A 17,622-nucleotide genomic window follows, 5' to 3' on the forward strand; every position below is an offset into this window, starting at 1 on the left:
TCTTTCAGTCATTACCAATTCGCAGCAGTCCTCAAGCGAACTTTATGTGTTGTAAGAGCAACATTGGTGATGGTAGTGATTATAGAGCTGGTTTGTTTCGCATCGGGGCAGCAATGAGGCAGCTATGCGGGTGATACCTGACATAAAGATGTGGTAGAGGTGCTACATTCGATACATCCGTATTCTAATTTGGGAGACAAATAAGAATTTAATCAATGCAGTAAATAAGAACAGATATAGTTTCAAATATGTTTTAAAATACTCCTTTACATAGAGTAATTTTCGAACAAATGTCTGCACGGATTTGTCTTTTAAAATCTATTGTGTAATTCGTCACTGCCTGTCAAAGCATTTAAGTGATCATTGTTGAAATTTTAGCGAGTACAAAGCATAAACAGTATCTTTTGTGAACTCGGTGTTATTAACCCTAGAACAGACACGTGTATGATGTGACCTTTCCACTTGGAAAGCAAGTTGTCATAGTCGTCTGCATACATGTCATGTAGTTAACCGAAAAGAGTCGTTGTTTTATAACTGGCACAGAAAACCACAATATCAGACTGGAATAGCTAGAAAAAATTACAAAGGAATCTGATCAAACAACGCTTTTTCAGACTTCAGGTAAGTACTGATTAGTACGTGAGTCTTACAAAAGGAAATAATTGTCCGTAACAAAGCGATATAATGATAATAAAGTATATATTACAGTTTTCTGTAGATTTTTTTTTTTAAAATAAGGCTAACTATCCCATGCCTTTTGCAAAAGTGTGCCATTTCTAAATTACACGGGACAGATTTTACAATCACACAAATGGATATATTTCAAGTTATTATGGCAACCTGCCAACAGGTGAGCATTGCTGTAATGTAACTTAATGTATGTTAGCAATAATTTTAACTTGTATACCTACCTGATCCATGATTTTAAACATATTTACCAGTTGCAAATGTGTTCCTTTTTGTGGTGTTCATATATATCAAACATTGGTGTAATAAAGATGCAATGAACTTGTCATCATCGCTAAAGCATGATAAGGTGCCCCAACAAGTTATTTGAAATTATCAATGTTCAAATTAAGGATAACGAGTTATTAAGTCTTTCTTAGAAGCATAAATAAACATATATCAAAATCAAATTTGGTATGGACTTTGGTATCATCAATAGAGAACGAAAGCATGAAAACAAGCAAAATTTAACAAGGCCTGTAATTACAGGCTTGCTGTCGCTTGTACAGCTACCAAGTGTTCAACTGACTTTATCTTCCTGTCTATTGTATTTGTCCAATAGTGTGTGCATCCTACAGCAAACAAATTTGATTTTTTGTTGTTGTTGTTTTACACAGTTTACACAGCAACTCCTTCGCTGACTTTTCGAACCAAAAACATTTCTTGAGCCAGTTCGACTGGAAGTTATGGTTGTATTGTAGGTGGGGAGTCGCTGGCACTTGCAGTGTCGGTGGTGCTTCGTTCGAATAATTTGATTCCGCTTTATCAAGAGATTCTCTTTCGCCGTCTCTTCGTTCAAAATAATCAGATGTAGTTTTCTTCACTATTCCTCCTGAACCAGCATTTGCCAAACCATCATTAGGTGGCTATCAGTGCGCATGTACAATATTTCAATTCTGCCCAGGCACTGAGCACAAAATACATAAAAGCAAGCTTCAAAATAAAACGGAGAGTGTGAGAAAAAAGTTATGTTAAAAACCATAGTCTCTAAAGGTCAAACTTGTCATGGACAAAGAGTATAGACGGAAGGATCTTCTTACACACCGTTCCAATCATAACGCGCACGTTCTTGCAAAAACACGTCTGCTTTATGTACCATTTTCAATCTATTGATGTGTGTTATGGATAAAAGATCGTTTGTGGAAAGTCGATAGTTTTGTTTTCGAAAGGATAGCAAGTTACCTCCGAAAGCTTGGCCCAGACAAGCTGGTTATCTTGGTAGATGATTATTACTGGAGGAGGGTGTCTTTGTTTGAAGACCTCACAATGTGATATGAGAACATAAATATTTATTTTGCTGCATAGGCAAGTTAATTTTGGGTCGAAATCGCGTTCCAGAAGCAACTCTGCTTTATTATTTACACTAAATTAAATTAACTAAAGCGCACTGAACTGCACAATTTCATAAATGGACCTGGCCATATTAATTTATAAAGTTGATCTACATGGTCAAAGTGGCGTCTTATGTTTAACACGCTCTTTTCTCGCAGTAGAAAGTAGGTAATCCATGGGGAAACAATGGGGAAACGTATAGCATGAACAAAAGGTATGGTGCATTCAGCTTTTAACACAGAATCGATTTGGTAATCTCAATGTGACGCATGACAGGTCTGAAAAGGGATCACGGACTTACTGTGTCAGCTGAAACTGTGACTATGCTTCTATGCTTGTGAAAGTACACCGAATTGGCGGTGGGGTAGTTGTTCGTGTTTCCAGTCATTTAAAGTTCAAACGTAGATTAGATGTTGAACGTGACATCGTAAAACTGATATGTTCAAACTAAGGCCCGGATCCCGCTACCTGTTTCACCACCACCACCCCGCTTATATACATCATAGGCGTAGCTTTAAAAATCGCTTATCCGGCCCGCCACCTTGAGGAAGTTATACATGGCTGCCATAGAATCTACATGGATATAAATTTCCCTTTTTTAAATCAAAACCCTTTCTTTTCTGTTCCGTTTACCGTTTCGCAAAACTCGCCTGCTACTTTAAAATGAGCATGCCACTCCCTTCAAGCATAATACAGGATGTATCGTAATGGGTTATTTTAACATAAATCTCTTGAATCAAAAATATGGAAAGTAGGAGGACATAATTCTCTCTCATAACCTTACTCAATTCGTTAATAACCAACAACGATAGCGTTGTCAGCATTTACTTTTATTACACTTAGAATACGCATCCCACCCCCCACACCCGTGTCCATATTCGAAACCATTATACCCTGCCTATCTCCAAGTGGCCACAAACCGATCTGCAAATTGATCTTTAAATCTTTTTATAACCATTTTTGTTCCGTTATAAATTATCCTCATCGTTCGACAAAAAAAAGCATTATTTGTATCACTCTATACCGACAAAGCGTCAAAAATTTGGTCTGACGGGTTTTTCTCCTGGTACGCAGATGATATAAATCTTGATTGTAAACTGAGTGAATTATTTTACCAAATCGACGCAGAATTATAAAACATGTCAGAACAGCACGTATTTTATCCAAACTGTACGTCGTCTATTATCAAGACTGTACAACGTCTCTTGTGAAGACTGTACAACGGCTCTTATCAAGACTACGAGAAAATAATATTCCTGTTTCTGGCAAGCATTTCATCTGGAAGCATTTCAGAGAAAATGCTGTGAATAATTGAACTCGACATGATAAATAGGAAATTGCAAATAGGATCAATGAATTTTTCGTATCTGTTAGCAATTGCATCCCACGTGACATTACCTCCTTATCAGATTTTGTTGCAAATCAAGTACCTTTCGATAGTTGTTATGCCTAGATTTCTGTTCATAAAGTTTATAACATTTTGTCAGTCTTGATTAGGAAATACAGCTATCTGGCCAGATGTAGTGCCAATATATCTTCCTGCACATATAGCCTCCTCTCGTACTGATCTCTTCAATATATATGGAAACTGATATATCTGTATACGTTTATATTGTCTCCATATAGAAATAACGTCCAAACAAGCCAGTACTGTTATAAAGGAAGTTCATGAGAGTATTGATTAAGAAAATACACAAACGATTATCCACACACTGTTGAATCCGATCGTTTTAATATCACATTATTGTGATTTGTTCGTACAAGATGTGATGGCCATCTCTTTGCATGTACTGGTGACACGCTTGCCACAGAGAATCTGCCGGTAAAAGAAATCCAATAAATTCAGTCACAAACACACCACGCGCACGTACGCGTGACGTTGCCCTAACTTAAAAGGAACCGTATCGTCTTGTGAATCAGTACCTTTTTTAAAATACGTTTTAACCCACTAACTCTTGAATGCTATCCGTGGCTTCGTTAACACTAACGACGAGTCTATTAGCGTTTTCACAGACGAATCTTATCAAGTCTTTTAATTTCCTAACAATTCCAATTACTGCAGACTCTCTCTCTCTCTCTCTCTCTCTCTCTCTCTCTCTCGAACCGCAGTATTTGTATAGTGTCCAAAACGCCTTTCGCTCATAACTACGTCCTAGGTTATAAGTAGAGAGACTCTTTATGTTTCTATAAAAATGTTTCTGTAAATGATTTATCGAAACTCTCCAAAGACTACGAATCCTCCATATGTACCCATGACAATATTACTCTGGACACACCAAAGGACGGTAATGGCAAGAATAAGATCAAGACATCTTTCCTCCACAGAGTTCCACACAATGCTGTATCCACATTTCTTGACTTTCACACAATTGGTATTGTCAACGCAAAGCTTTAGCTGAATATCGACGGCTTGTATAAGGATTGAAAGGACTGAGGTGGTATGATTTGCTGGTTTGTCTTCTGGCATGAACGTCTTTCGGTTTATAATCCACAACATTTTGGCAATGGTAGAATTTTTCTTGATGACTTCGTAATTCAGAAATTACTGTCGAAAGTTTCCACAACAAGTTCCTAAAATGTCCAAATCCACCGGAAATATTTCAACGTTTCTTCCTAAAAACCAAAAGGGTCCGAAAAGTTGAATTGATACCAGGAGAAGAAAGCTTCTCGCTGTTATGATCGCATATCGTTTGGGTGACAGCAATAGGATTTTGGGCAAATGCGGAGGAGTGACGTGTAGATTTGCATCGATATGAGATGATGTGGAAAATAACCGTTAGCCATTTCTGTAATTCTAGATGGTTTAGGCATTTTTAGTAAAGGTATGGCTAAATAACTCATGTAATCTTCAAACTGTACGTTTCCTGAGATATTGGGAGCAATGACTCGTCAATACGGTTTAAACACACTCGGCAAACTCGGAAAGGGTATCGGAGCCAAGAAATCTGGCTGAGCGAAGGAAACTACCATAAACGTTTCAAAAAAAGATATATGTTTATTTTATTTATTTATTCGTTTATTTTAAGTATTGTAAAGTTAAAACGTCACAGCCATTATCTGAAAGTTTTGTGATGACAACTAGGGTGCAGAGTACTCAGCAATACAAAAATGAACAGAGTTTTGTTAAACTACTTCCCTATTAAATGGGTAAGAACTGTTTTTGTATAGCAAATTGATATGCAATAAATTTTAGTACTCATAGATGTTTGGTGGAGACGGTAATTTTTAACACAGGACTAAATATTAACCTATGGATTGTTGCAAGAGTCGGTTCTTTTTCCCTTTAGTCTAGGCTTTTGTTTCCGAAAACACTTTGTGGCACATTCTCCTTTTCATACGTGATCAGTGGTTTCCTCACTAGTTCCTTATGATAATGACATCACCTGGAGAATGTTCTTTGACGCCCTGTATATTACATTATATTAGCCATTTAGAACCAGAGCTTCTCTGAAAATTTAGCGTCAGTATTGCTAGATTGATTGGGGTAACCGAATTGTGTGGATAATGTTATCGATGATGCAATAAGCATTAACTCTGCATACAAGGATAAGACCCCTTCTTTTTTTCGTCACTTAAGAGATCGGTTTTCGAAACCCAGAAATTACATTGAGGAATGAAAGACTAATCTTTTTGTATATTATATTTATATTATCTATGAATTGTACTATTAATATAACAACTGAAATTGTAGGTTTGATTCTTACATAATTGAAGCATTAAAGGATAATTGTATTACGTTTTCTGACTTTGTTAAGAGAGATTTTCTTGAGTTTAAAAAAATGTTTTATCTTAGAGAGCAATGGAGTATCTTTGTAATTTTTCCGCAGTCAAAACCCTCGAGAGAAGTAGAGATAATATAATTTAAAGATGGCCACCGTGTGAGCCATATTGGATTGTCGGATCAGGTCAGCATGATTTTCGTGCAGGACCGCTAAAATCTTTAGTGAAAACCTCGTGTTTAATCTCCAAAACATGTCTTGCTCCATGTCAGCCTTAATTAGCTTTTGTCAATTTCATTTGGGGTGGGTGTGTTTTGTCTTTTTTCTCCATTATTTTTCTTGATAATATTTTCGACTTACGGAAATCATTATTTTACGGTGAAAAGATGTCAAATTTCAAGAGCGACTCTTAAATCTCATGTGTCCTGAACGACTTATTGCAAAAATAACTTTTTTAAACAAATGTAAACATTGCTATTTGTTAATCATTAATTACATTTATTTCAAATTAATACATACTCGATATATATATATATATATATATATATATATATATATATATATATATATATCATGAACGCGTGTGGCATGAGGTTCTTTTAAGTCTAATTTATAATGATTTATTTCCAAATGATGTAACAAATTATTGTTTACAACACCTGATGTTAAGAGACTGATCATTGTTATATATTGTAATTATGGCTGGGGTTTATTTTTTTGCACTCATTTCGAAAATTTACCCGTGTTCGGTGCTGACAATGACTTTAATATGAGAGAAAGCCTTGAAGGAGTGTCTTTTTATGTTAATCAATTCAATATATTTTCTTAAAATATTAATTAACTTAAAGAAATAGGGGCAATTTAAAAAGAAAATAGTGATTCGCAGACGGTGCAGGTTTTGCATAACAATATTTAATTGTTTTAAAATCTAGAATAAAACTTTTTAAAATTCTTGTAATTGGTTATTACAATACGTCCATGAAATTCTTTGTGTGAGTACTGGTCATGTACAGAATGATTGCAAATATTAAAGGTGACAAATGGTGTAACCCTAATGACGTTGTCACCAGTGCGCCTTTCCAATGACAATAACTATCACTACACACACACACACACACACACACACACACACACACACACACACTATCCTAATGTTGGGCTGTCACGATTATTTTTGTTTTAGATGAAACATTGTCCATTACAAGTTCCAATCAACTATGGCTTACCAGTAATCCACTTACCAATCAGCCTTTCAGCATGGCCTCTCCTTACCAATTAGTCATGCTGCACGGTCTATTCTTACCAACCAGCCTTGGATCATGGTTTATTCTTACCAACCAACCTTGGATCAGGGTCTGTTCTTACCAACCGCATTGGATCACGCTCTATTCTTACCAACCAGCCTTGGATCATGGTCTGTTTTTATCAACCAGCACAGCATCATGGTATCTTCTAACCAATCAGTTTTGCGTCGTGGCATGTTCTAAGCAATCAGCTTTGCGTCACGGCTTGTTCTAACCAAACGGCTTTGCGTCATGGCATTTTCTAACCAATCAGCCTTGGATCATGTTCTATTCTTACCAACCAGCACAGCATCATTACCTAATCTAACCAATCAGCCTTGCGTCATGTCATGTTCTTACCAATCAGAATTGCATCATGATATGTTCTAACCAATCAGAATTGCATCATGGCATGTTCATACCAAACAGCCTTTTGATCACAGTCTGCTTTTATTTATAACATCCCTGCAAACTACATAATTAGAAGCTATGCATTCCGGGAATTTTAAGACGTCATGATGGATTTTCGCTTCAAATGAATGTGCATTTTGCTTTTAATTTTTTTATTAATCAATCATTTTCAGATAAATGATTGTGTGTAACGAAGACAACAGATTATCGGCTAATCAGTTATCTTTCTTTGGGAATTGTATGACGTAATTTCTTCGAACACTTCAACCGATCATCGTTGAGGTGTCTCAAGTTGTTAGCTGGGCTTGGGATAAATATTTAACATCGATAAACAGAGAACATGCTGACTTTGGTGCAATAGGTATTTTTGTATGAAAGCAATTGAAAATACCCATACATTGAATAAACTTGCATTGAATAGACAGTTCTGTCAAATATGGCGGCTCAAATTGTTGATGCTACCATCCAAGGTGTAGAGAGGTGCATTTCTGATGTGAAATCATGGATGACATGTAACAAGCTGCAGATGAATGATGATAAAACTGAGGCAATTCTGGTCACAACACAAAGACTTTCTCATTCACGTCGTTTACTGCAACCAACAAATATCAGCAACACCAACATTAAATTCACACAGTCAGTACGAAACCTAGGTGTTACTCTGGACAGTACTCTCACATTGCACCAACATGTCATGAACATATGCAAGGCTGCAGATCTTGAGCTGAGACGCATCAGCTCCATTCGCAAATATCTTTCAGTTGATGCCACTGAAATACGTGTGTGTTCATCAGTACTTTCAAGACTGGACTATTGTAACTCAAATCTGTCTGTTTCATCTCAATATCTGCTCCAGAAACTTCAAAAAGTTCAAAACACAGCTGCTCGGATCATACTTAGAGTACCACGATCAGAGCACACCTCCCCGCTGCTCTGTACCCTACACTGGCTATCCATTCGATCCAGAATCAAACACAAAATTAGTTCTCTGTGCTGCGTTTCACTGATCGACTCTAGTCCAATATACCTATCTGACCTCACCCATGTGTACACACCAGCAAGATACTTACGCTCCTCTTCTGACAATCGTATACTCATTATTCCAAGTATGAAAACAAAGTCTTATAGACAGCGTTCTTTTGCATACCTGGCTACAGCAACGTGGAATGAATTGCCTACTGAACTTAGACACAAAGACACAGTGATTCCATTCAAGAGGGCTCTCAAAACTAACTTGTTTTGACTGCACGAACAAACTTAAAGACCTAATAATGTTTCCTACCTTAAATATTCTCATCATATTTTTTATGTTTTCTAATTTCATGGTGTTTGTTTTTGTAATCATATCATTATATATATTTGGTTTTTTAATCTTATAGGTGTTGTCTAATGTTGTAAAGCGCGTAGAGCTTCTAAAGATTAGGCGCTAAACAAAATTCTCATTATTATTTTGTTGCTGGTTTTTTTTTTTTTTTATTATTATTATTAACCTCAATGCTCTGGATAGCAGGAAATGTCTGGACATTGTTTCTATACATCTATACACACATAAACAACCAAGAAAAATTATGCAGATTTGTACTTTATCGAAAGAATTCTAACATTTATACGTGAACGAAATTATCGAAAGGCGCGAAAAAAGACAAATTTGAATTTTTGGCAGGAAGTATAATCTACGATACGGCTGTTTGAAGTGTTAGCAGGGTTGCTTCCCTTATGTAAAATTTTATGAAGGAAATACGACAGTATTTCCCTATTCATTTATTACCTACATTTCCTTGTCAGTACTGAATATTTCGTTGTGTCCGAATTCTAATAAATCATATGTTAGTCTAAATCATATTCAAACATGAACTGACGGTTACAGGTTAACAAGCATTTTTTGGAGAGGCTGATGTGTGAACTAAACCAGTCAATTGTAAGCAACAATACGAGCCCCTGTGAAATAAACGTGTCCATGGGTCACAGATCTCACATCTGGACATGCATGAATGCCGGATCATTCACTGTGTCTGTCGCCAAAGCAGCCAGACAATGACACCAAACTGCTCATATTCAAAAGAATGAAGTTTCTTTAAGTAAATACCAGCTATGCCTCGATATAAGCCAATGATCACAGCAAAAAATGGAGAGAAAAAACTCTAAAAATAGATAAATGTGACCCGCGTTCATGTACATGTATGACCTATATAAAGCAAGGTACATGTATAAGGTCAAGTAAAGCTGGAATCCGTCAGAAGTGTAAGTGATTCTTCAGGAGCCTGGTGTTTTATCAATAAATAAATAAAAATTACTGAAAGTTTCGTCACTGTTTATTGATAAAACGTCAGACCTGTTCTCTTGTGAGTGATTTGAAGTTTGTAGAATCATGACTTAACAACACTTGCCAAGTCAACGGTTGACATGACCCACGAAGGTACTTGATAGGCGTAGGGTTTATCATTTTCGCTGTCGATGATTCTAGTCTTTTAGCTTGTGTATACATTTTAATAAATCGGAAATTGGCAAGTGATGATGAGGTTTTATTTATAGAATTTCCCGAAGCTTAACTATACGGGGGTGGGGGGGGAGAGTGTGTGTGTGTGTGTGGTTACAGTAGTTCTACATGTAAGACCTCGACGCTGATATTTATGTTTTGAGCGTCTGGGTCTTACTGCCAAACCAATGGCACTGTGTAGCATGTTTTGATGTTGATTAACATCGTACCGAAAGTCAAATTTTCAGGAATATCTCACACAACTGGCAACCAATAAAGACGCGTTTCTACAAAGTCAAGTCATAATGTTTTAGTCAGACTGTACTGACTGGTGTCTTTTCTCTAATAAATTCAAATTCTCATAAAAGAAATGGACCTGTTTTCAAGTTTTAACACTAAAACAAAGATAACATGTGATATGTCTTACATTGTAGGACTAGGGTCACAGCAGTGTAGACATCAGTACATGATAGAAAGAAAACGTGTTCCTTCCGAATCCGCGTCTTGTTTGGGGTGGGGAGTGTTTGTGTAGAGGAATGGATACATTTCAGGGTTGTTGGGTGGGTGTTATAATTCTTTATAACATCTCTCTCTCTCTCTCTCTCTCTCTCTCTCTCTCTCTCTCTTGACCATCTCACTCCGTGTTTAGTGATCAGAATAGGCCAAGTTTGTTCCTAGTAATCACGAGATCAAACAATGTAGACCCTGATCTGCTGAGCGTCATGTGCTGGCAGATGTGTCTGCATTCTTTGCAATTTAACTTGACTTATTTGCAACTATATATGAGCATCATGTGATGGCATATCAGTTTCAGTGTTGTTTGCAGTTGGACTTGACTTATTTGCAGCTATATGTTAGATATTTGAACAATAGCTCGAGACTATTGTTTTAAAAAAAAGGTCATCAGTCAAAGTGAAATTTAATTTGAACATAAAGAAGAACCTGGATGCCAAAGTTGAATGGTATTTGATGGTAAATCAGTGTACTTAGTAATTATTTTTGTTATGTTTTGCCAAATAACACAGTGCAAAGGTTTAATCTGTTTTAATGGGTAGATTACAACTTTGTCGTTGTGTTACTCAGCAAAACATAACATGGTGTTAGAAGTGAATATTTTTGAATAACTTTGATGTATACCATTGTTATGTATATTATTATTAGTTTTGTTTGTTGGCTCCATAAATATATATATATATATATATATATATATATATATATATATATATATATATATATATATATATATATTGTACTTGACCAGTGTCCAAAATCTAGTTAATTGTGTACTTGACCAGTGACATTTATTTTTTAAACAAAATAATACATAACTAATATTTCTCTATTAATATAGATTAAATTTTTTGATCATTATTAATTGAAAACAGATTTACTTTGAGTTAAAGATGCAGCCTGGATTCTGACATACGAAACTTATCGAAAGAAATTTCCCATTGAGTTGACAGAGTATTTCCAGAATATGATAATTGCTTAATAGGTCAAGTAGAAGGGTATATGAACTTGTTTACATTAGGATTATTCATTCTTGTATTAACATCTTAAAGCTCTGAGTCAGTCTTATTGTTGTATTAAATTTTCAATTTGGATGGATTAATTTATTCAAATTTATTATTCACTGGAATTACAAGTGCTCAGTAATATTCTTGGACTAAAACATTAATTTGGAATTAGTGTGAATTGAAACAGGGACTTTTTGGATTATATTATTGTGATACATCAAAAGACTGTTAACACATCAACACATTCCAGGCCATTGGCACATTTGCATGTTCAAGACTACAGACACATCAACGCATTAAATATTGGAAATTATTTGGAACATGTCTGGAATTCATTTGTAACTCTATACATCTGGACTTCTGGTAGAATTTTTATGACTATTTGAGATTTAATTCTCAATACTGTAAGTTATTTTTAAATTTTCACTTTGTATCCTATGGAAATAAATTATGTTTTTGAATTTTACAAAACTTGATTTTCACTTATTTCTGTTACATCGTTTGAGACCACAGAGTGGTAACACTGTTTAGAAGTATATCTCCATGACATTACTAAAATTTGGATGCACAAGTTTATTTTAATTGTGACACCATGGAAAAACTCGATCAGTCACCTGAAATAGTCTTTAACTCACACCATCTAGCTGAAATTTGGAGGAGTTGGAATCAAACTATGCAGTTTCACTTACATGTTGCACTTGTAGATAAAGAAGACAAAGAAAAATTCAGTGTTTTCCCATACATTATTGGTCACAATGGTAGAGACATTAACAACACATTTACCTTTGAGGTCACTGAAGCTGAGAAAACTGATCCACCTATCAGGACATTTGACGACTATTGCAACCCCCAGCAGAACATTATGGTAGTTAGAGCTATCCTTCATGTGGTGTTGTTCAGCAAAACATAACAGTTTTGTGTAAAGTCAGTAAAAAAGTATATCTGTTCTTAGTGTTTTATATTTTTAGGATTACCAATGTTAAATAAAATTTGTTGCATCTTGGTAACCTTGAAAATCTAGACCTAACCAAAGTAGTCTCATTTTGCTGTACAGACCACCCCATAAGCCCCCAAAAATGGACCAGGCTCCTCAAGGCAGATGGTCTCTTAAAGCTATGGCTCCTTAAGACAACTTTTACTGAGCATGTCTATGGCTTTAAGATTATTCGTTGTTTATTTTGTTGCACTGAAAGAAATTGGCCAACATATTTAGTTACATTAGTGTTCATTTTTTTAATCTCACTTGTTTCCACATTTCAGCATTGACTGCCATGATAGATTTCAATTCTGTTTACAGCATACATAATGGCAGCTGATTACCCTCTTCTGGTGTCTTGTGATTGGCTGAAAGAACAAGAAGCCGCTTGTGTCAAGAATCTTGTTGTGATTGATGCCTCATGGTCAAGTACCAAAAATTGCCAAGCTGAGTATGAACAGTAAGTTATAGTATTTATTGTGAATTTACCAGGGTTTTTCAAAGGATTATAGTGCTGGATGCCTCATCAAGAGACCCAGATATGCTAATTATAATTAATTTTAGCAGTGTGAGCCCCATCAAGAGGCCCTAATACATTACCGGGACAAATTGGTGAGTCCTATGCAGATTTTCTCACAAATTTTCGAGACAGAGATTATCCTAATGAGATAAGAGAGACCATGTTTAGTTTATTTTTTTAATTTATTTTTGTCCTGATGCTTTTGGAAAAGAAACAAACAGGATCATTTTGACCCATTGTAATTGTTAGTGTCATATGGGTTGGCCTTTGGATGAGATCTAATATTACACATAATCTGGACATTGAACGATAAATGTGTGGATTTACCTCTAGTTGAGATCTAAAGTTAGACATTGAACAATAATTGTGTGGATTTACCTCTGGTTGAGATCTAAAGTTAGACATTGAACAATAAATGTGTGGATTTACCTCTGGTTGAGATCTAAGTGGACATAGAACATTGAACAATAAATGTGTGGATTTACCTCTGGTTGAGATCTAAAGTAGACATAGAACATTGAACAATACATGTGTGGATTTACCTCTGGTTGAGATCTAAAGTAGACATAGAATATTGAACAATACATGTGTGGATTTACCTCTGGTTGGGATCTGAAGTTAGACATAGATAGGACATTGAACAATGCATGTGTGGATTTACCTCTGGTTGAGATCTAAAGTAGACATAGAACATTGAACAATAAATGTGTGGATTTACCTCTGGTTGAGATCTAAAGTAGACATAGAACATTGAACAATACATGTGTGGATTTACCTCTGGTTGAGATCTAAAGTAGACATAGAATATTGAACAATACATGTGTGGATTTACCTCTGGTTGGGATCTGAAGTTAGACATAGATAGGACATTGAACAATGCATGTGTGGATTTACCTCTGGTTGAGATCTGAAGTTAGACATAGATAGGACATTGAACAATACATGTGTGGATTTACCTCTGGTTGAGATCTAAAGTAGACATAGAACATTGAACAATGCATGTGTGGATTTACCTCTGGTTGAGATCTAAAGTAGACATAGAACATTGAACAATACATGTGTGGATTTACCTCTGGTTGAGATCTAAAGTAGACATAGAATATTGAACAATACATGTGTGGATTTACCTCTGGTTGGGATCTGAAGTTAGACATAGATAGGACATTGAACAATGCATGTGTGGATTTACCTCTGGTTGAGATCTAAAGTGGACATAGAACATTGAACAATAAATGTGTGGATTTACCTCTGGTTGAGATCTAAAGTAGACATAGAACATTGAACAATACATGTGTGGATTTACCTCTGGTTGAGATCTAAAGTAGACATAGAATATTGAACAATACATGTGTGGATTTACCTCTGGTTGGGATCTGAAGTTAGACATAGATAGGACATTGAACAATGCATGTGTGGATTTACCTCTGGTTGAGATCTAAAGTAGACATAGAACATTGAACAATAAATGTGTGGATTTACCTCTGGTTGAGATCTAAAGTAGACATAGAACATTGAACAATACATGTGTGGATTTACCTCTGGTTGAGATCTAAAGTAGACATAGAATATTGAACAATACATGTGTGGATTTACCTCTGGTTGGGATCTGAAGTTAGACATAGATAGGACATTGAACAATGCATGTGTGGATTTACCTCTGGTTGAGATCTAAAGTGGACATAGAACATTGAACAATAAATGTGTGGATTTACCTCTGGTTGAGATCTAAAGTAGACATAGAACATTGAACAATGCATGTGTGGATTTACCTCTGGTTGAGATCTGAAGTTAGACATAGATAGGACATTGAACAATGCATGTGTGGAATTACCTCTGGTTGGGATCTGAAGTTAGACATAGATAGGACATTGAACAATGCATGTGTGGATTTACCTCTGGTTGAGATCTAAAGTAGACATAGAACATTGAACAATAAATGTGTGGATTTACCTCTGGTTGAGATCTGAAGTTAGACATAGATAGGACATTGAACAATACATGTGTGGATTTACCTCTGGTTGGGATCTGAAGTTAGACATAGATAGGACATTGAACAATGCATGTGTGGATTTACCTCTGGTTGAGATCTAAAGTAGACATAGAATATTGAACAATAAATGTGTGGATTTACCTCTGGTTGAGATCTAAAGTAGACATAGAATATTGAACAATACATGTGTGGATTTACCTCTGGTTGAGATCTAAAGTAGACATAGAATATTGAACAATACATGTGTGGATTTACCTCTGGTTGGGATCTGAAGTTAGACATAGATAGGACATTGAACAATGCATGTGTGGATTTACCTCTGGTTGAGATCTAAAGTGGACATAGAACATTGAACAATAAATGTGTGGATTTACCTCTGGTTGAGATCTAAAGTGGACATAGAACATTGAACAATGCATGTGTGGATTTACCTCTGGTTGAGATCTGAAGTTAGACATAGATAGGACATTGAACAATGCATGTGTGGATTTACCTCTGGTTGGGATCTGAAGTTAGACATAGATAGGACATTGAACAATGCATGTGTGGATTTACCTCTGGTTGAGATCTAAAGTAGACATAGAACATTGAACAATAAATGTGTGGATTTACCTCTGGTTGAGATCTAAAGTGGACATAGAACATTGAACAATGCATGTGTGGATTTACCTCTGGTTGAGATCTGAAGTTAGACATAGATAGGACATTGAACAATACATGTGTGGATTTACCTCTGGTTGGGATCTGAAGTTAGACATAGATAGGACATTGAACAATACATGTGTGGATTTACCTCTGGTTGGGATCTGAAGTTAGACATAGATAGGACATTGAACAATGCATGTGTGGATTTACCTCTGGTTGAGATCTAAAGTAGACATAGAACATTGAACAATAAATGTGTGGATTTACCTCTGGTTGAGATCTGAAGTTAGACATAGATAGGACATTTAACAATACATGTGTGGATTTACCTCTGGTTGGGATCTGAAGTTAGACATAGATAGGACATTGAACAATACATGTGTGGATTTACCTCTGGTTGGGATCTGAAGTTAGACATAGATAGGACATTGAACAATGCATGTGTGGATTTACCTCTGGTTGAGATCTAAAGTAGACATAGAACATTGAACAATAAATGTGTGGATTTACCTCTGGTTGAGATCTGAAGTTAGACATAGATAGGACATTTAACAATACATGTGTGGATTTACCTCTGGTTGGGATCTGAAGTTAGACATAGATAGGACACTGAACAATGCATGTGTGGATTTACCCCTGGTTGGGATCTGAAGTTAGACATAGATAGGACATTGAACAATGCATGTGTGGATTTACCTCTGGTTGAGATCTAAAGTTAGACATAGATAGGACATTGAACAATGCATGTGTGGATTTACCTCTGGTTGAGATCTGAAGTTAGACATAGATAGGACATTGAACAATGCATGTGTGGATTTACCTCTGGTTGAGATCTAAAGTTAGACATAGATAGGACATTGAACAATGCATGTGTGGATTTACCTCTGGTTGAGATCTGAAGTTAGACATAGATAGGACATTGAACAATGCATGTGTGGATTTACCTCTGGTTGAGATCTGAAGTTAGACATAGATAGGACATTGAACAATACATGTGTGGATTTACCTCTGGTTGAGATCTAAAGTTAGACATTGAACAATAAAATTATATAATTAAAGTTCTCTTTCTTTCCAATAAATATTGCTACCAGACAGCTGTGGATCGGATTTTACGATTTCTTTTATGTGATGCTGAATACAGTTTATCTTGTGGTCAGTAAGGTTAAAGTGTTTAGACACTGGGGAATCCTTTTGGTTTTGAATTTCCCTAATGTGTTCTTTTGTTCTCACTTGGAATTCCCTTTTAGTTTTCAAGTATTGTTTGCTACAAAATTATGTAGATGGCAAGTAAGCAAGTAGATGAAATTTCATGTAATACAATAATTCATTTTGATTTATATTTGAGGTTAGTAAATGTTCCTTTAAATATTGTTGATTTATCCATTTTCATGCAGAAACTGCAATTAACTATCTCACAATTCAGTACTTCGTTTGTAAATGTTTGTTAGGAATGGATGCTTACTTGAAAACTTATCCTGATAAGTTGGTTGCTTAATTTAGAGCCAGTCCTCTGTGCAAAAAATCAATTGATTTTAGAATATCTCTGGAAGAGTTAATTTAACAAACAATTCAAAGGTGAGACTAGAAAGAAATTCCAAGTGCTGACCACAACATCAACTGTGTTAATTATTGGATAATATAAATAATAAAATCTGAAATTAAGATGGTCCACATAACTTAATGGTAACATATTTGTTTTGAATCTTCTTATTCCTGATATTCGATCTTCATTGCTGGCACCTGCATGTCATCACATGTGTGTGTGTGTGTGTGTGATGTGATTTTGAGTTTTAACGTAGCTTTAACAATTTTTCAGTCATATCGCTATGATGTCTGCAATGTGGCAGTTTATAGTGATGTCTAGCACTGGGGCATCATGTCGCAGACATGTAGCATGATGTCCCACCCAGTCACATTATCCTGACACTAGGCCCACCAGTCCTAACACTAACCTCTTAATGATGAGTGCCAAGCGAGGCAGCTGTTAGTACCATTTTTTAAGTCTCTGGTTTGACTCGGCCGGGGAT

The 17,622-nt window shown here is 35.8% G+C and overlaps 1 protein-coding gene across 4 annotated transcripts in view; it reads left to right on the forward strand.

Moving 5' to 3' along the window:
• The first annotated feature begins 525 nt into the window (after positions 1-525).
• Positions 526-17,622, forward strand: part of LOC149775401 (thiosulfate sulfurtransferase-like) — a 39,316-nt gene continuing 22,219 nt past the window's right edge. Inside the window, exons 1-2 of one of the 4 annotated variants that reach the window (XM_089943793.1) lie at positions 526-621; positions 12,762-12,900. In XM_089943793.1, coding sequence (XP_089799919.1) covers positions 12,770-12,900 — 131 coding nt within the window. In that variant the 5' untranslated portion in view covers positions 526-621; positions 12,762-12,769. The other 3 variants (XM_089943794.1, XM_089943791.1, XM_089943792.1) reach the window with 3 other exon arrangements.

Source organism: Sinohyriopsis cumingii, chromosome 19 (genome assembly GCF_028554795.1).
Source record: "Sinohyriopsis cumingii isolate HCF-2022 chromosome 19, ASM2855479v2, whole genome shotgun sequence".
Classification (NCBI taxonomy): Eukaryota; Metazoa; Mollusca; class Bivalvia; order Unionida; family Unionidae; genus Sinohyriopsis; species Sinohyriopsis cumingii.